This window comes from Hemitrygon akajei, chromosome 10, assembly GCF_048418815.1.
Source record: "Hemitrygon akajei chromosome 10, sHemAka1.3, whole genome shotgun sequence".
In the NCBI taxonomy this organism is placed as follows: Eukaryota; Metazoa; Chordata; class Chondrichthyes; order Myliobatiformes; family Dasyatidae; genus Hemitrygon; species Hemitrygon akajei.
In genome coordinates, this window is record NC_133133.1 from 43293942 (window position 1) to 43314329 (window position 20388).

A 20388-nucleotide genomic window follows, 5' to 3' on the forward strand; every position below is an offset into this window, starting at 1 on the left:
CATTTGAGGTCCCCTTTCTTGACTTTTCTGTCGACAGATGTTTTTCTTTGTATTAAACTCACCAATTCCCATCACTATCTTGACTACCTCCTCCCACTCCCGTAAATTGCAATTGTCTTTTTAGTTCCTTCATCTCCACATCTGTTTCGAGGATGAGGCTTTCCTTCTGTTACCCTCCCTCAAACAGGGCTCCCCCTACACCACCATTGATGTTGCCCTCACCCATATTTCTTCCAGTTCCTGGACATCTATTCTTACCCCATCTTCCCACAACTTCAACAGGGATAGAGTTCCTCTTGTCCTCACCTACCACCCCATGAGCCTCCACATCGAACACAGTTCTCCACAACTTCTGCCATAGTCACTGGGACCCAATATAGATTGGAGGAAGTTGCTTTGTCAAGCACCTCACTTGTTTGCAGAAAGCAGAATTTCCAAGTGGCCAACTATTTAATTCCCATTTCTATTCTGACAAGTCGGTCAATAGTCCCCTCTTCTGCCACATTGAGGAGACTCTCAGGTTGGAGGTCCAACAACTCATTGTTTAGTTAGCTTCCAACCTGAAGGCATGAACATGGATTTCTACAACTTCCAATAGTATTTCTCCCCCTCCCCACCCTCTTCTTCATTTCCCTACCCATCATCTCCCCCTGATGCCCCTCCTCCTTCCTTTCTCCCATGGCCCACTCTCCTGTCCTATCAGATTCCTTCTTCAGAACTTTGCTTTCCACCCATCACCTTCTTTCTTCATCCCCATCCACCTGGCTTCACCCATCACCTTGCAGCTTGTACTCCATCCCCTCCCCCACCTTCTTATCTTCTCTTTCTCCATACTGATGAAAGGTCTCAGCCTGAAACACCGACTGTTCATTCATTTTTATAGATGCTGCCTGACAGGAGTTCCTCCAGTATTGTGCGTGTACAGTTCCAGCACTTCTGCCACGTACAAATTCAAAATTAAAACACAAGGGTTCTCTTGCAGATAGCTTAAATCATAAGTTTAAGAATTTAGTGCCCACTTATATTCAGGACATCTTGAAAACAACAGCATAAAACACTTAGAATGTAGTTACCCAAATAAAAATTTCAGACACCACAGGTTAATGATATTGGTAATTTTTAACCTAATCAAAGAATGAATATATCATATATTCTAAAAGGACAATAAAGTAATTGTTGCTTTTAATATTCTTATCGAATGGCACAGCTGACAGGGCAGCGCGGTGGGAGGGTGGGGGAGAAGAGGAAAGGATGATACGGTCATTCATGCTTCAATATCTTATGATCATAAGCCGATCACTGGATGCCACATTACTTGTTGAGAACCGGCTATGTACTGTTTACCATGTCCAGATATTTAGAAACTACATCAAGAAAGTTTCATAATTCAAACTTCACCTAACATTACAAGATACTAGCAATGAAGATGCCTTCAATCTATTATTGCTTGCATGTTTCAACCCTTTATCACCACAGCTCTCACCTCCAATTTGACAACCATTTGCTGTAGACTGCGTAGATCATCAATTTGCTCCTTTGCTTCTTCACTAGATGAGATTTCAATTAGTTTGTCCAAGTCCAATTTGCACCTATTAAGGAAACATTTTCTTCAGTTTTACTCACAGAACCAACCCAATCCTACACCACACTACTCTAAAGATAAGAAATGCCAAGACTGGTTGTTTTGCACATATGCAAAATTTCTCTGTCATCCTTCATTGCCATCTCAGTTGCTGAAATTATATTTGTTGGTGATCAAATACCACACCCATCCATTAGCCAGAACTTTAATGGTCAATGTACTTACGATTGAAACAGTTAAGAGCAAACAGAAATTACGCATTTCTAAGGCTGGGTCAACCTTAAGTACATAAGGATGAGGAAAGGGAGAGTAATGCAACAGGTGAGGCACTCCAAGAGACAAAATGCTGAACATAGTCATAACTGATAATATTTAGAAGTGGTAAGGAGTGTACAAAGAATGTGCAGATCACCAAAATATACTTGAACAACATCAGCATATGTATGGAGACGTCAGAGAGAAAAACTTTCAAGGGGAAAGGTAGCAGGCCTGTTAGCTGTGGGAACAGTTATTAACCACTAGTGCCATAATGAGTTGAAGGAAAGCAGAAAATAAGGATAGTTCTGAATTACAAGTTAGAGTGCAATAAAGTAATAAACACAAGCAATTTAAAACACCATAGTAAAAGGTGTATTGACACAGTCTTAATAAACAATAAGTAGGGAGGTGCAAAAAAAGGTTAAAGCTGAATGATCGATGACTCACATGTCATCTAGCAGAAGTCACAGAAATAAAGCCCAATGAGTATCAACAGTAGTGCTATTATTCTAAATATTTAGAAGCATTTAAGACCAATACCAAAATCTCACCACTATTTGCTGTTGAATTGGCAATTCAAGATTTTAAACTTTAAAAAGAGTCTATTGAATTATACCGAAAACATGACAGATACATACGCAGGATGCTTCGAAAGTTCACTGAGCTGGTGCATCAGCTTCTCATTCACCTGTTCCATCTGAACAAAATAATGCAATTATTAAACTTTAAATTACTAATCACATCTACACAAGGTAATTCTAATTATTACATTAAGCTGGGATTTACCACATTACCTGTGGATTTGTGATAAAAATTTAGACAGGCCCTCCCCATTTCATTTGTACCACTTTCTTGCACAAGAGAGAAGTATAGGTGAGAACAGTTGCAACTTGTAAATGGAAAATAGGAGGGTTGACAATAAATTACAGTTAATAGGGCAAATAATACAAAAAGAAAACTAATGTGCAAATTACATGGATAAATCACTAATAACATGTGAACATATGCTTGGAGACCAAATGTAAAAATAATATACAAACATCTAGTCACTGTATGATAGTTTGGAAAAGAGCAAAATATTCAGATAAATGTTGCCTAATCTTACCACTATAACTCTTTCACACATCTGTGTTGTCTGGCCAACAGCTTCACGAAGTTCTTTGCTCAGATTTTCTACTTCCTCCCTTTGTAATCTTGCTGCCTCCATTGCAGATTGTCGTTTCTCAGATTCATTCACTCTAATTAAACAAAATGATTTTTCCTTATTCACATGCCAGTGAACACAAGCAACAGGCAAATTAAATAGGAGCTTTTGACTGTCTCAAATGACCTTAAGACAAAGGAGCAGAATTAGGCCATTTAGCCGATCAAGTCTGCTCCACCATTCCATAAGCCCAATTCTTTTGCCTTCTCTCCAAAACTTTTGGAGCCATTACTAATCAAGAACCTATCAAGAACTGGTTTAAGTATACCCAATGACTTGGTCTTACTTTCGTTAAAAAAATAAAAGAAAGAGGATCGGAGTAATCTTGGGGTCCGAGTCCATAGGACACTCAAGGCTGCTACGCAGGTTGACTCTGTGGTTAAGGAAGCAACGGTGCATTGGCCTTCATCAATCATGGGATTGATTTAAGAGCCAAGAGGTAATGTTGCAGCTATATACGACCCTGGTTAGGCCGAACTTTGAGTACTGTGCTCAATTCTGGTCGCCTCACTATAGGAAAGACATGGAAACCATGTGCAGAGAAGATTTATAAGGGTGTTGCCTGGATTGGGGGTATGCCTTATGAGAATAGGTTGAAAACTTGGCCTTTTCTCCTAGGAGCGACGGAGGATGAGAGATGACCTGAGAGGTGTACAAGATAATGAAAGGCATTGATCGTGTGGATAGTCAAGAGGCTTTCTCCCAGGGCTGAAATGGCTAACATGAGAGGGCACAGCTTTAAGTTGCTTGGAAGTATGTAGAGAAGGTATGTCAGGGGTGAGTTTTCTACACAGTGGTGTGAGCATGGAATGGGCTGCTGGCAACTGTGGTGCAAGCAGATACAATAGGGTCTTTTAAAAGACTCCTGGATGGCTACATGGAGCTTAGAAAAATAGAATTACCTAGGCTTTACCCATAGCCCTCTAAGGTAAGAAAATCAGTCCAAATTTGGCACAAAGCAAAAAGGAACAAATTACTAAAACGGTAAGAGGAGCAAGACATAACTTCCATATACAGATCCCAACATCCCTTCTGCAATGTACTACCACTGAGAACTGGAATCATTCTGGACAAGTAATAAAATAACATAATAGAAGATCAGTTTCAAAGAGCTATGTCTCACCCTTTTACATTCTCTACAAAATGGAACCAAGGTAACAGCAAAAATATGAATATTTGAACTCCTTTTCATACGCAAGTCTGGGCCACTGAGAACATTTAAATTCCTAGAACTAGAATCTAATCCAAATTTACATTTGGAATTTGGAATGTAAATCTGTGCAAGATTTTTCACTGATTTCAATCTTAGAATCTTCACTTCCTTTTTCGTTATTCAAAATGAATAAACAGATAACTAATCCCATAGTCAAGTATACATTACGAATTTGGTTTCAATTTCGTAAATTTTTTGGCTTGAATAAGTTTATGCTGTCTTGTCCTATAATATCTAACTACTTCTTTCGGCCTTCATCTATAGATCAAGCTTTTCTTTTATGGAAAACAAAAGATATAACATGTTTTTGTGATCTGTTTTTGGATGATAACATTATGTCCTTTGAACAGCTATCTAATAAATATAATTTACCTAAAACCCATTTTTTTTTTAGATATTTGCAAGTCAGAAATTTTTTGTATAATGAATTAAAGTCTTTTTCGAAAGAATGTCCATTGGACATTACAGAAAGAATTTTAGCCCTCAATCCTTGTCAAAAGGGTTTAGTAGCTTTCATTTATAATATGATTATGAAAAAAATTAAGAAGGAATGGCAAGAAGAATTGCATTGTCCTATATCTACTGAGCAATGGGAAAAAATTTTATCATTGGTAAATTCGTCCTCTATTTGTGCTAAACATGCCCTAATACAATTTAAGGTTGTACATAGAGCTCACATGTCTAAAAGATAAACTTGCTCGATTTTATTCTTATGTTAATTCAACCTGTGACAGATGTCATTCTGATGTTGCTTCATTGACTCATATGTTCTGGTCTTGTCCTTGTTTACAAGATTATTGGAAAGATATTTTTAATATTATTTCAAGAGTTTTAAATATCAATTTCCAACCACATCCTTTTACTGCAATTTTCGGTTTACCAATGATAGATAATAATCGTCTATCCGCTTCATCTCAACGAATGATTGCATTTGTTACATTAATGGCTAGAAGATCTATTTTACTGAATTGGAAAGAAATTAACCCTCCAACTGTATTTCAGTGGTTTTCTCAAACTATTTCTTGTTTGAGTTTAGAAAAAATTAGAAGCGTGGTTTTTGATTCTTCAGTTAAATTTGAGGAAACTTGGAGACCATTTATTCAACATTTTCATACGAGTTAAATGGTCTGATCCTAAACCTTACTGTTATTATCCTTAATTATTTGGATGGAGGTTCGGCGTTATCGGCACTACTGTATGTATTTAACATTATGCAATTGCCCATGTTGGTTAGTTTTTTTAAAGTTTTTTTTAGTTTTTTTGGGGTTTTTTTTCTCTTTTTTGATTCTTTTACATTAATACTATGTTTGGGAGGCCTTATATATTGATTATTATATATCTGATTTTCTATTTAAACTATTAATTATGTACTCTCAAACGTTTTGTATTCATATTTCACTTATGTTTTTCTTAAAATTAATAAAAAGATTTTAAGAAAAAGAATCTAATCCAAATGTAGTAACTCTTCTAGAATTCTTCCGTTTTAAATAGATCGATAATAACTTATGCCAGTGAGATTTATCTCTTAGGCAAGTCTACTTGCTTGCAGTACAAATTAATACAACAAAATTTAAGACTGAGGATTAAGCCTCAACAGTAATTATAAATCCTTTCAGTGAAGCAAAAATATGAAGTTACAATTTGCATACTGCTGTCCTTCAGTAACACGTACAGAGGATGAAAGCCTAAAGCTCCAAGATAAAACAACTCTGCTCACTAAACACTCACTGTATAACACTATACAGTATATTTGTAAGCCCATTGCAGTGAGTCCTTAATTTTCCTCTTAAATTGTACTCTTTAATCAAAATTTTCAGACAGACCAGGTACAAGATCAGGCTTTGTATTAACAAACAGAAGAGCAGCAATATAAAAATCACTGCTTAAAATAACATGGTTACTTAGCGTAGTCTATATATCAAACTTACCCATTACTCATTTCAGCTGTCCCTCCATGTGCTTGTAACAACAGCACTTGAAGTTCTTGCACCTAAAAGTTAAACAGTACTACATGTTTAATGCCTACAGTTTTATTTACTTTATCTTCATCCATGTTAAATGGTACACTTAATGCTAAAGAAAATCAAGACAACAAAAATAAAAGTTCAGATTGCTTCTCTTCTCCACAGGTTGCATTATGATAGGATAGTTTATGTTCACAGTAGTGTATTTGGCTTTGTACCTGTTGTTTAAGGCGTTGTAGTTCAGCAGCCTGGGGATCAAAGTTAACCACAGGCTTATTCTTTATTTTCCTCGCTCTGTCAGCATAACGGAGTGTATTTAAAGTTTCCTCAAGGTTTGAATCAGCAGGACTGACGCAAGCTATCATCAATGTGTGACTGTTTCCACCAAGTGAGTCTGAAAGGTAAAGGCAAAACTGGATTGGGGCTAGTGCGGACAGGATTTCATCTCTCCAGTGAAATAACACATTTTTAAGAAAACAAATCAAAAAGGATATTAGACCCAATCTCTGGTCCAAATTATTACTATATTCATTGAACCTCTGGTTTTGGTTGGTAGATTTATTTTCAGTAGTTGTCCATGCTGTTTTAAACACTGGGACCCCCCCCCCCCCCCCATGTTCCAATATTAACAGCAGACTTGCCGGTAAATATTGATCACTTCATTAGGAATTAGGAATTGAATTGACTATTTCTTGCATCCTTCATATACAGGAGTAAAAATCTTTACATTACATCTCCATCTAAATGTGTAATAACAGTAATTTATAATAAGTAGAACAGTCAATCTAACATTGAAATATAGTCAAATCAGTGTGAGTTAATCAGTCTGATGGCCTGGTGGAAGAAGCTGTCCCAGAGCCTGTTGGTCCTGTTTATGCTGCAGTATCATTTCCCAGATGGTAGCAACTGGAATAGATTGTGGTTGGGGTGACTCGGGTCCCCAATGATCCTTTGGGCCCTTTTTACACACCTATCTTTGTAAATGTCCTGAATAGTGGGAAGTTCACAATTACAGATGCGCTGGGCTGTCTGCACCACCCTCTGCAGAGTCCTGTGACTGAGGGAAGAACAGTTCCCATACCAGGCAGTGATGCAGCCAGTTGGGATGCTCAATTGTGCCCCTGTAGAAAGTTCTTAGGATTTGGGGGCACAAAAGCAAGTCCTTGGTGATGTGGATGCTGAGGAACTTGAAGCTGTTTACCCTCTCAACCCCAGATCCATTGATGTCAATAGAGGTTAGCCCGTCTCCATTCCTCCTGTAATCCACAACCAGCTCCTTTGTTTCTGTGACATTGAGGGAGACGTTTTCTTGACACCACTGTGTCAGAGAGATTACTTCTTCCCTGTAGGTCACCTCGTTATTGTTTGAGATTAGGCTAATCAATGTAGTGTCTCCGGCAAATTTAATTAGCAGATTAGAGCTGTGGGTGGTGACACAGTCATGGGTATACAGGGAGTAGGGGAGAGGACTTAGTACACAGCCCTGAGGGGCTCCTGTGTTGAGAGTCAGAGGGGAGGTGGTGAGGGAGTTCATTCTTACCACCTCCTGGTGATCTGACAGTATTTTTACAATTAACAGCAATCAGCACATGGAAAAAGCATGCTTAGAAAAGAGACATTTTGGGAAATGCACATCTACCCTTGTTATTGTTAACAAAAAAAACCCCAAAAGGAAACTCTAGTCCACGTTCGTCCTGTTTGAAAAGTAAACACCAAAGCATACAATACTCACTTGGAATAATACACATACACACAATAAATCTCGTGAAACTCAAAAATCAAAACGTCACCTTGAAGCAATCGTGTTAGTTTTGAGTCACGATATGGTACAAAGCCCTTGCGATTATTCTCATCACCGAGTGCACTGATGACATTGCCGAGGGCCAACAATCCACGGTTGATGTTAATCCCTGCAATAGAGACCTTGTTACTGCACATCTGGGGCACATTCCACAAAACCTAATGCATAATGACAAACGCAGAAACCCCTGTGATATTTGGCAACAAGCTCCAATGAGAATGACTGAGTTTAGTGATCCAACAATCCAGAGACAAAGACCAACGATCTGGTGACCTCACTACAATGGGTAGGAAACTCCCTACTCAACAATAGTGTTAGCAAACCTCAAGCTGTATAAGGTAGTAGGGCACAACTATTTTTCCTCAAGGTAAATTAATGCTAGAAACTTTACTAAATGGTAGGGGCAAAGCAAGTAGTCAGCTTTATATTCCCCCCCCCCCCCCACATTTAGGTACTAGTCTTCTAGCTATACTAAAGAAAACTTCAATTCAAGTGCAAGTCTTCTGTATTACATTCCTTGCTAAATTCAGTAAATCCAACTGAAGACCAGCTTCATATCCAATGGAGGAAATTAGGGAGGAGGCCAAGATATATCACCCATTTCTGACCAAAGAATGCAAGTGATCAGCCTTATCATCACATTCACACTCTCGATTCAGTCAATGCTCAGAAAGCTCATCAGGATTTTCTCCTCATGTTAGGGTTACAGAGACCTGATTTTTACTAAGTTCTGTTTATTGCATGCAAATTTATTGTTTAGCACCCATGGCCCTATAAATAACTTTATTTGTGACATTGTACAGGACTTGCTGTTCCAGACTACTCAGTTAAACAAATTTTGCTGCTTAGTTTGTTAGTAATAGTGTTAGAGGGGTATCTACCCACAACCAGCAAGCTCCATGATGGATCTCACAGAAAATTGATTTAACACCTTTGAGAATTTAGCCACTGTTGTGGTATCAAGTTGTTCATAGATGGTGCGAAGACCCGTGTTTACAAAACTCAGTTAACTTTCAGGCCATTACTCTCCAGCTAGACCAGTCGAGTATTTAAAGATACTTGCCCATTACTTATAATGATCAACTGCAAAGAGAAATCTAAACTGGAGATTTGAACTCAGACCCAAAGACTGTATAATATTTTCTAATAAACACGTTTATAGCCCAAGGTGAAAGAGAGTCAAAGTATTTTATAGTAAGGATCTTTTAGAACAAAATTACCTTCTTTCAGACGGTCACCTTCTGCTTTGGTTTTCTTTTGGCGCTCTGACCCTGCCAGGTCCACCAGATGCAATTTGGAACGGATGTAATAGTTTCTGTGAAGATGAAGAAAATTACCCTGAAATGGTCTTGTACTTTCAGGCATATCAAAATGCACAACAGCATTAAAAGATGAACACTTGTACATTTAATGAAACATGGTAAATAAATGTCAAACTTTACTTATCACTTCTCTTTCTCTGTTCAACTGTAATAGTGAAGATAGCATGTGATCTAGATGACTGGGTGTTCATAGCTGTTGCAGCAACTGTCCTTGTAGAATTTCCTTGTTCTAGGCAACCCACCATATCCATTGCAGTGTTTACTTTCCTCTCTATTAGTCCTACAATCTGAGGGGGGAAAAAAAACACAAGTTTGCAATAACAACTTAAAAGAGCATTACGTTCTAACAATCAGGAGAGCCATAGCATTAACCAGGCCAAGCAAAAAAATAAACCTGGTGATACAAGTTTGCAGATAAATTCCCCCAAAATGCAAATTGATCATTAGAGCACTTCCATGAGAAAATTAAATGTCTTTTAGAGGTGGGCTTTTGTCTATTACATAATGAAATCAGTTCAAACCCAGTTAACTGACTAACGTGTGTAACATCTCATATTGCACCTTAAATCAAAGTAGTGAATATTTTCCTTAAAGTAGTAAAATAAACAAGAGTCCATTTTGGTAAGGAAACTCCAAGCATACCTTTATTCCTTCTTTGGGATCTTCTCTAATGTGTATTGGTAATTTCTCCCGAGACGAATCCAGTAGATCTATGATCTCCTCATTGTAGATCTTTAAGACAAATATAATTTCAAACTAGATCTTAGGCCCCAGAAGTACACCATTTTACCTGCCACCCTCTCAATAAATATATAAATACCACCAACAGAAAATTATCAAAGTTTCCTTAAGATAACTTGCAACCAATGGGAGTGTCAATAGGCAGGCAGTTCTCAGACAAGGGATAATTTCCGTTTAAGTAACATCTGGTTTCCTTTGTTTAGTTTTCATTTAACCACCAACTCCTCAACCCAATTTGAGTTGTTCCTCCATCAACATAAAACAGTTTCTGGATTGCAATGCTACAGATGTGTACAACACTAAGTACCTGCTGTCACATAGTACGTTATCCATCACATACAGCCATAACACCATCTTTTACAATTCATTTAAATTAAGTGACTCCTCCAATGTACTGCCATAGATCAGTTTGAAAGTTTAGCAAGTTATTTACTGAGGAAAGGGAAAAACTTAAATAGTATTTTCAACTGCAATCACTGAACAAATAAGGCTAGCAAATGAGAATTATATTTAAATATTCAGCTTCCAGATGTTTACAGGCTCTATGCATTCTCTCCTACATATCATGTCTTGTTTCCTTAATTTCTACATTGGCTTCTTAGTTAAGTGTCATCTCCATCAATACTGACACCTCCAATTTCATCTTCATCCTGCTTAACCCTCTCTGATATAACTGTATCCATGTTTCATTGCTGCATTTTGTCCTTTGCACTCCCATGAACATATTCACCAATTATTAGCCCAATCACTTCTTGTACCCCACTACCCTACTGTAAACACGTGGGTCCTCTCCACAACCTTGAACATATCCAATACAATAAACAAAAGTAACACAAGTGCAAGCTTAAATAATTCATGTTCATCATGTATGTAATGTACTGTGCTGCAACTGCAAAAAAAAATCAAATTTTCAATTGCATTTATACCTTGAGTATATGTTGACAATACATTTGAATGCAAACTTTTGCTCATCCACACTTAATGTGTTCATTCCATCCTGCAATAAGCCATGCACAACCACTCCCTATATAAATTTATGTCTGACACACATCACCCTGCTTAAATGTACTTATTTTGCCACCACTTCTCCCCCTCTAGTTTCTAAGACTCAAAGTTCCAGATTTCACCTTTTACCAAAGTACTAGAGGCAATTTGTAGTAAGCGTTTAACCTACTGAACCACATACTTTTGAATCTGGGAAGAAACCCAAGTACCTGGAGGAAACTAGGCAGTCATAGGGAAAATGTGCAAATTCTACACAGACTGTACAATGTCAGGATTGAACTCAGTTCTCTAGCAGTGCAAGGAAGTACTTCTACTAGTTGCACTACAGTGTTATCTGTGTTTTGGTCAAGTTTTAAAGTCACTCCAACTGTGCACAAATATTTTTTCCTCATACCTCTCAATACTTACATTATATACACAAATCCGAGTCATTATACCAAGTTTTATGGACATACTTTTAGCTAAAGTACACCAAAATAAATTTACTAGTGACAATGATCTATGAACAACTGGGTATTTTCTTGAGCAAGTGCACCTATATACTACTAATGATGTCAACCATAAATATTAATGCGCGCAAGATCCTGCTACAAAATACAAATTTTGTTCATAAAAAGATAATACTCATCCCAAATTGCCAGGATTGAAGCACTAACAGCAAACCAAATCAGAAGGTGACTGTCTGAAGGAAAGTAATTAATCCTGTAAGATGTGTACTACAAACATCAATTCCAATGTCTAAACTGTTTTGTGAAAATAAAAGTTTATCTTATGCAGCTATCTTAATTTTATAACCTGCAAATAAGAGAACCACCTTCCACCCCACGTACTTTGTGCTAAACACACCAGTTGGCAGCTCAACAACAGCAGTTTTGCAAATATTTGAGCACCTCATCTGTTTTGTTTTTAAATTTCAGTATAATACTGAGGGAGTGCCATGATAGCAAAGGTTCTATGTTTCAAACTCCTCTTACAAGATATAGGCATTACTGGCAAAGCCAGCATTTCTTGACTATACCAATTGTCCTTGAAGTGATGAGCTGACTTCTTGAACATAATTTTTCCTTTTTGGTAAAAGTACTCGGAGCATTGTCAGGAATCGTAGGATTTAAATGAAGGAATTTCAATGTATTACTAATTCAGCATACGTAATTTGAATCTTAGAGACAATGTAGGCCAAACATTTCCATGGACCTGTTGCAATTTCCCTTTTGTTGTAGATACATCTCAGTCATGTCAAATACAGTAACACTAATGCACTTTGTAGATGATCACATTACAGCCAAATCCAGCTAACAGTGGAGGGAATAAGTATTTAAGTAGACCTTTTACTTTTTTGTTTGCCAGCATCCAGGGATAAAAGAGAAGCAATAACTTAGGGTGGCAAGTTATGTGAAAGCTGTGTCTTGGTTGTTGTCATTCTTCTCATATTGTTAGAGTTGGACAAGTGATTCTCAGTTCTGACTTGTCTTATTGGACGTGAGGGAATTGAGGCAATTCATTCAGAACTTATTTTTATTCCGCTCTTTTATTCACCATAACTGTTCCAATTAAGTCCTAGTTCCACCTTTTCAGACCTGTGGATAACAGGACTGCCCAGCATTCAATGTCATTGAATGGTCAAGAGCTGGTGGTTAGACTCAGTAGCTGGCAATTAAATGGGAAATGAGATCCCTACCACACATCACTTCAAGCCTGAACACTATTTAGGTTTTGCTGCATGTAGACACGTTGCCCGGTTTCCAAAGTTGCAAATGGAATTTGATCACACCATTTGATCTTGGTAATAGAGAGGACACTGGTGAAGTAGCAAATATTTCATCCATGTAATCATCTTGGAGCTAGAGCCAAGATGAAACAACACATTATCCACAAAGGAAGATTTAACATCACCAACGGAGATGGTTTCCAACAACTTTGGACAAAGGTTGCATGGCTCTACAAAACTCAAATTATATTGGTCAGTACATTGCTTGGTTGTATTATTGATGACTCTTTTTAATCTTTGCCAATGAAAGAGTGACAGCAACTCACCAAGTGGATTTGACTGTTGTTAATGGACAGAATGAATCTAGATAATACTTTGCAATGCCAACTTGATGACATTATTAACATTATATTGCAATAGCTTGACTGAAGCCAGCTGTTTCTGAAGATCATGTCTTCAGTTGCATTCTTTTTGCTGTAACAAGTGTTTTCAACTATTGCTGGTACCATGTCTAGTGAAGCACAGGTGGATGATGGTCATTGTGGAAAATTAAAGCTCATTGCTTTGGAAGCAACATTTTGGCAGATATATAATTCAATGGCTACCAGATGACAATAGGCATAAATGGTTCTTTTTTCTTTTATACCAGAGACCACTGGTGGGTCCGCAACAACTTCAAACTTATATGAGTAACTTGGATGAAGGAGGTAGAACAAATTATTTGATAAAATTTGCTCATTACAGGAGAAATGAAGGAAATATAATGATGTACAAGGCTGAAGATACAAATTGGGCAGTATCTATAGAACAAAAAGTCTATATTTCAAGTTAAGACGTTTGCTCAGAACTAGGAAAACAAGACAACAAGATAGGGTTAAGCTGCAGAAATACAGGTGTGAATGGATAGGACAGATGAAATATCTTGGGCAAATTTCAGAATTTCCACCTTATTAGATTCATCTTTCCCTCTCCTTTGCCATTACCCACTTCTAATGGTACTGTCCCAACAATCACACAGTAGATGCAATACTTTTACTTAATGTCTCCCCACCCGCCCCTTCCCACTATCCAAAAATCAGTTCTTCCAGATGAAGCTGCAACTCACTTAATCTTCTTCCAATCTAGTGTACTATTCTGAACATTTGTGTCTTCTCTACAAACTATCCAGATAGGTGAGGTGTTGTTCCTCTAACCTGCATTTGGCCTCCTCTACTGCAATAAGGAGCAACATCTCACATTCTGCCTGGATAGCCTTCAACCAAATGGCATGAACATCAATATATCTAATGCTGGTAACCCTCTGACCCTCACCACCTTTTCCTCTATTCTGATTGTCCATTTGCCCCTCCTCCACCCTCACGACCTGCCCATCACCTTCCTTCTGGATTCCCTATCCCCTTGCTTTTATTCAACTGTCCTCTCTCAGATTCCTTCCCAGCCCTTTACCTCACCCACAATGGGAGAAAAACATATACATTACTGACATGGAGATGACAGAATGAAAAGGTCAAGATGTTAGAGAGAAATGAAAGCAAAAGATAAGGGAGCACTGTTTAACCCAAAAGCTACAAGTCAGCAAGCAGGAAGAGTAGGACATGGATTCTGTTAGAATTCAGGTGGCATTTTGGAGAATAAATTGAGAGTAGAAAAAGGGGGAAAAAAACAACTGTATTGGAAACATCCAAAAAGTAAAAGGCATTAGCGAGCCTTTCAGAATACAGTTTGAACAGTAGTGATAAGAAAGAAATGAGCAGCTTAAGTGATGGTAGAGGTATGGGTCAGATGACTTCTTGGAGTTAAATTTGATTAATTACATGTAGTCAGAGTCAATTGAAAATAATGCTAGAGAAAAGTTGCTTGTAAGGTTAGAAAACTGTGGGCTTGGCCTTCCCCATATTTACATGAGGTAAAAAAATTGTTCCCCCCCCCCCATTTAATACTACTTCAATACAATCTCTTCTTGGAGTTAGTGGATAAGCTAAGAAAGGCAACAACTTGGATTTATGTTTTGCAAGAACACATATGGAAATTAATACCATTTCCAGAAACTATCTTTGTGCATTCATGATCTCACTCTTCCCTTACCTCCAGATAGGAGACCTTTAATGCAAAATCATTTTCCAAATTTTCTTCAACCTTCTGAAAGAGCATATTTATTACTCTTGGAATGACGCCAACACTTGGATCACCCTCCTGCCCTGAAGTGTATGTGCCACCCATTGAATAGGTCTTCCCAGAACCAGTCTGACCATATGCCAACACTGTCGCATTGTATCCTAGAAAAGTACAAGATAACCAAAATAAATAAGTCAGAGATATTAGCCATTACTTGTTGTGTTCTTGCAATGTTAAAAATGCACAAGCACTTGCATGGCATATAATGCATATTAACAAGTTAACTAAAATTTTCAGATTATTAAAACAACTTTTTGTAAAAAGACAAAAAGTTAACATATGTGACAAATAAGAGTCAAGGGCTATGGCAAAACAGTTACCAATGATAATCAATGTGGAACAGAATATCAAAACTTGAAACTTTTCTTATACTGTACATAGTCAGTTAGTACCTTTAAATATTCCCTGAATGAGGGGATTAACTGTGACATTAAACACTTCTTCTTGCTCTACACAGGGATCGAAGACATAATCATATGAAAAATACTTGTCAATTCCCAAAAGAACCTAAAGCAAGGAAGAAGAAAATCAGAAAGTACATTATTTCAGAATGACGTTCCTTTTGAACAACTGCTTTTCGTAAATAGATCACTGAAACACCAATCCAAAGTGAGCCGTTTTACTATCAAATTATTACCTGTGGCTCTCCTGGCGTAAACGTTAAGCACATCTGACATCCTTCTTCAATTTCCTTACGTACAAGTGGACGACAGCGCAAGACCACACGTACGGGAATAACTTTTTCTTCTTCTCCTCGCACCATTCTGCCAACAAACAAGAATGGGTCAAATCGTCAAGTGCACATGTATGTGATGCATGTGGTAACAAGAACAAGTACTGCATCAGAGTTAATGGAACAAACAAACAAGCTTGATGGGTTTGGGGAAAGGAATGCCATCAAATGTATCAATTACCAAATCAAAGCCTGACAAGTGCAGAAATTGTGAAAAGCAGTTCAAGAGGTCAAGTGTCAAGAATGAAGAGGTGATAATTGTTAGGTATTTTTCTAAAAAGGAACAGAAATACACCATAACCAGTAGAACAATGGAGTGGAAAAATGCCGTCTTGCAGTCAAATGATTTAAATGTAGGAAGAGGAACCAAAAATAAAATGTTGAGCTTATTAAATACAACAGCCATTACATTCCATTCAGCACAATAAAGTTATTGATGGACCAGACTTGTGTCATTTTGTGCACTGTTCATAAAAGTGACATCGAAGCCTTTGAACTAGTGTTAATAGTTTTATTTGGATTCTAAGATGACAGAGATCATCAGAAAAATTGCATGCCCATTCAAATATAGGATAAAATGTACTCATTTATTTTATAATTGCAGGCACCATCTTCTCTCATAGAAGGTACTTGTTGTACCGTTAAATATGAAAATAACAAATCAAATTGGAGTGCATGAAGTCCGCAAGAATATCATCTACTATGAGGTAGGGTTTAAAGATAATCTTAAAATGTTAAAATTAGGAAGAGATTGCAATATATGGACACCCACATTGTGGATCTTTATGATTTGCATTCTACATATCCTTTAGAGAACTTTAAGCAATAAAGTACAAAAACAAAATTAATTTATAAATCAGTAATCCTTGGATAAAGCAGTAAGCATTTCCCATGGTTTCAAGTGACTCACTGCACTTTTTCTAAGACTTAATTGCATTCTCAAGTCAAGATTTTCCATTGTTTTGATAAGGATGTGCTGTTTTAATTCCACACTAAATCTACATCATTAAACATACGCACTTTGAAGAAACTGCACAAGTATTGGGTATAACTTCCATTATGGAATGTCAAAAAGAAAAGCTTCAGAAGAGATTTTGTAATTTAACTAGGGATGTTTGAGAGAATTCATACACCACGGAAATACAGAATACTGTCTCTTTGCCCCCTCGAGAATAGGAAAGAGACATTTCAATAAACGAGGGGTTTATCCTTTCTAAAGAGAGTGGCAACAGTTGGCCTTTTAAAAAAAAATTACCACCTTATTTTGCAAACCATTCTGCAAAAACATAGCAGCAATTTTAATTCAGTAATCTATACAGCAACAAATTTAATAATAATGGGAAATTGAAATAAAGTTGTGGAAATTCTTGCAGGAGGCAAGATTTGCGGGGTAGTAAACAGTTCAGGATTCCAAACTGAAGAAACAAATTTTAAATCTGCAAATCAACGCTGAGAATTATGTTCACACTATGGAGACTTATCAACAATTACAACCTTTAGAATCTCTCCAATAACAATCATGCAAATAAGCAACACACACAAAAATCCAGCGGCTAATATACCATTAAGGAAAGATTCATCAAAGGGTTTTCTTGTAGATGAACCATAAAAGAGATCAAGTCTGTTTAGTTGAAAAGGGTGCATTTAAATTCGAGAGTTAAGAAAGCCAAAAGTGGAACTTGCATTATGCAACGACAGTGCGTTTCAATTTAACGGAACAAAAGCAAAACAGGCCTAAATTAGAACACAGGAAATACTTGAATGATGGGGATTTACAGTTAGAGCGCTTAGCCCATAAAAAAGAATTCCAAACCATATAGATAGAATGAATTACTAAACTTTGATGCTGTGATTAATGCTCCAGTACGCATTTGCAGAGAAAAAAATATAATGTGAACAATCTGGTATCATCGCAACACATAAATCAACACCTCCACGATCCATACTAAACAAGAAAAAGATTGACCCTGCCACTATGTCCCGTTTCAAAGAAGTAAGACGGCGTACAGCGGTTTAAATATTAGAAGCTCATTCTCAGGAGGCCTTGTCCTCTGGCAGGACACCTCGGCCCGACTACAAATCACATTTATCTCTCCCCAGTCAACTTTGGGCCCGCTCCGTAGAAGCAAACTCCCACCTTCAAGTTATTCCCGTTTCCGTTTTGTCCACCGATTGTCAATCGACTCAATAGTTATTCTATCTTAAAATTAAAATTATACTATTTTATCTATCTTCAACTCGCACTCCAACCGCCCGCCAAGCTGATATACATTCAAATCCTCCGCCAAACAGAGCACAGCCAATCACTGACCGCGTAAACCATGACATCACCGCGCAGGGCGTCGTTAACGTCGATTCAGCGCATTGCAGAGTTGGAGGGCTGCGGCAGTTGCCATGGAAATAGTGCCGATCAATAGGGACTTAAGCAAGAGGTGGTGCAGAGTATTTTTAAAATCTGAGGATTGTTAACATTTCTTATTGTTCTCATTTCAAGCTCAGCATTTTCTTGGCGAACTATAATTTTGAACTTCCCCAATCTTGTGTCCTAGGCCGTGGAACTTGTGTTTTAAATATGTTATGCTTCAAAATACTGTCATTTAACGATTGGTGCAATGTTCAACTGGAAATGAATGTCCAGTGGCGAAAATATATTTTGTTTGTGCTTAATTTGCCATTGTGTCATCTTGAGTGAGACCTGGTTCAGTTGACAGAGCACTCTTGTAGGTTTTCACAAATAAAACAGCCTGAGGTGTTTTATGTTTTTAAGAAAAACTGTAACATGTTTATTGTCATCAAAACACTGAACAGAATGTGTGGTAACAGTACTTCATGTAATTATTTCATCACGCCAGACCAGCCTCTTAAAGTGAACCCCAACTCAATGTTGGAGGTTGTGGGCTTCCACCAACTACATTACCCCACACAGCCCTCCTCCCCACCCCCCAGAATTCACTAAAACCAGCTTAGGTCCTATGTTCCATGGGTGGAGAAACAGTAGATACCTCTGGCTCATCCAAAGGTGTGTAAACACACTAATGGTTATGTCATGACAGCATGGGCATGGTAATGGAATCCTCCAAATCTCGGTGTGCCAGTTTAAGGCAATCTGCTGAAACACATTCAGGTTTACCCCACTTGTCTGTGATAAATGTCTGTTCTCTCCATTCCAAAACATGGAAAAGGCCATCATAAGGGGGCCTAAGGGAATATTGGTGTGCATCATGGCAGACAAAAACAAATGATGTGGAATGTGGGTCAACAGGAACACAGGAGTGCTGTACGCCATGGTGGGAGATAGGAATAGAAACATACAGCACAATACAGGCCCTTCGACCTTCAAAATTGTGCCAAACACATCCCTACCTTAAAACTACCTAGGCTTTACCCATAGCCCTCTATTTCTCTAAGCTCCATGTAGCCATCCAGGAGTCTCTTAAAAGACGGTTAATTCTTGCCCGTGGTGACTCCACTTAGGCTGCACGCCAATCACAAACGTCCTTTCTAAGGCAATCAGGCATAACTTCAGTGCGACCAGTTTCTGTGAGGCCTTCCGGCCTGGTTGTGAGAGGTCATGTATGGAGTTAAAAACAGTCCACCTCCAATTTGCAGGCACTATGGGGCAAGGGCGACCGGTTGAGATCTCACACAGGAGAGAAACCCCAGCTTCCCTGAACTTAATGTCAGCTAACTGCAGGTCCGTGACTGCTGTTCAGTAAGCCTGAACCTCTGGGTCAGTAATTACGTTGGCTGTCATAGTCAACTCCTACGTGTATGGTCTCAATGGCTGGCCATGCGAGACAATCACGCATGACACTATTATTCCCCTTGATATGTTGTATATCAGTTGTGAACTTGGATATGTAAGCCAGGTGTTACTGCTGTGATGACCAAGGGTCTGACACTTTGACCATCACGTGCATAGGAGGTTTGTAGACAATGAACACTGTGAAACGGCGACCCTCTGGAAGAAAATGAAAATAGCGGACAGTCAGATAGAAGCCAAGAAGCTCACGATCAAACATGCAGAGCTTCCTTTTCGGGGGATAGATCTGCTGGCTGAAGAAGGCGAGCAGCTGCCACACACCTCTGACCAGCAATTTGTGCACAGTGCCTGAAGCATCAGTAGTAATGGCTATGTGTGCATTGGGGAGTGGGTGCACCAGTAGGGTTGAGTTGGAAAGAGCTCTTTTGGTATTATCAAATTCCTTGGTCATGTCAAGCATGTGATTAGGGGTATTGCCTTTAAGAGCACTATAAATGGGAGGCATCAGTTCAGCAGCTTGTGGAATGAAGCAGTGTTATAAATTCATCATACCTAAAAACTCCTCTAGTTTTTTAGAGGTGATGGTTTTCCTAGTTAAGCATATCTAAGGATGAAAATAAGGAATGGGGCATTTAAGACTGCAAAGGGAGATCTATTTTATTTGCTGTTGATTGTGAATCTTTGAAAGATAGTGCTGCATAGAAGATCTGCAATGTATTTTTGAGTGGCAGAGCAGGTTAGAGCAGGACTGCATTGATTTGTCTCTTCAAATATAATGCCAATCAACAATGAATGTAGGATCTTTAGGAGCATGAATGTACAAAGAGCTCAGCATTTAACACCATCATTCCCACAATCCTGATAGAGAAGTTCCAGAACCTGGGCCTCTGTAGCTCCCTCTGCAATTGGATTCTCGACT

At 38.2% G+C, this 20388-nt stretch overlaps 1 protein-coding gene across 1 annotated transcript in view; it reads right to left on the reverse strand.

Annotated features, from left to right (window-relative positions):
• The window catches only part of kif4 (kinesin family member 4), a 62346-nt gene extending 44363 nt beyond the window's left edge, over window positions 1-17983 (reverse strand). The window contains exons 1-13 of the mRNA XM_073058135.1: window positions 17844-17983; window positions 15611-15737; window positions 15366-15480; window positions 14884-15074; window positions 9987-10076; window positions 9465-9631; window positions 9243-9337; window positions 8012-8131; window positions 6440-6615; window positions 6186-6247; window positions 2946-3078; window positions 2479-2537; window positions 1484-1589 (exon numbers count right to left, since the gene is read on the reverse strand). Coding sequence (XP_072914236.1) covers window positions 1484-1589; window positions 2479-2537; window positions 2946-3078; window positions 6186-6247; window positions 6440-6615; window positions 8012-8131; window positions 9243-9337; window positions 9465-9631; window positions 9987-10076; window positions 14884-15074; window positions 15366-15480; window positions 15611-15736 — 1440 coding nt within the window. The 5' untranslated portion in view covers window position 15737; window positions 17844-17983. The remainder of the gene's footprint in view (window positions 1-1483; window positions 1590-2478; window positions 2538-2945; window positions 3079-6185; window positions 6248-6439; window positions 6616-8011; window positions 8132-9242; window positions 9338-9464; window positions 9632-9986; window positions 10077-14883; window positions 15075-15365; window positions 15481-15610; window positions 15738-17843) is intronic.
• Between the last annotated feature and the right edge of the window lie 2405 nt (window positions 17984-20388).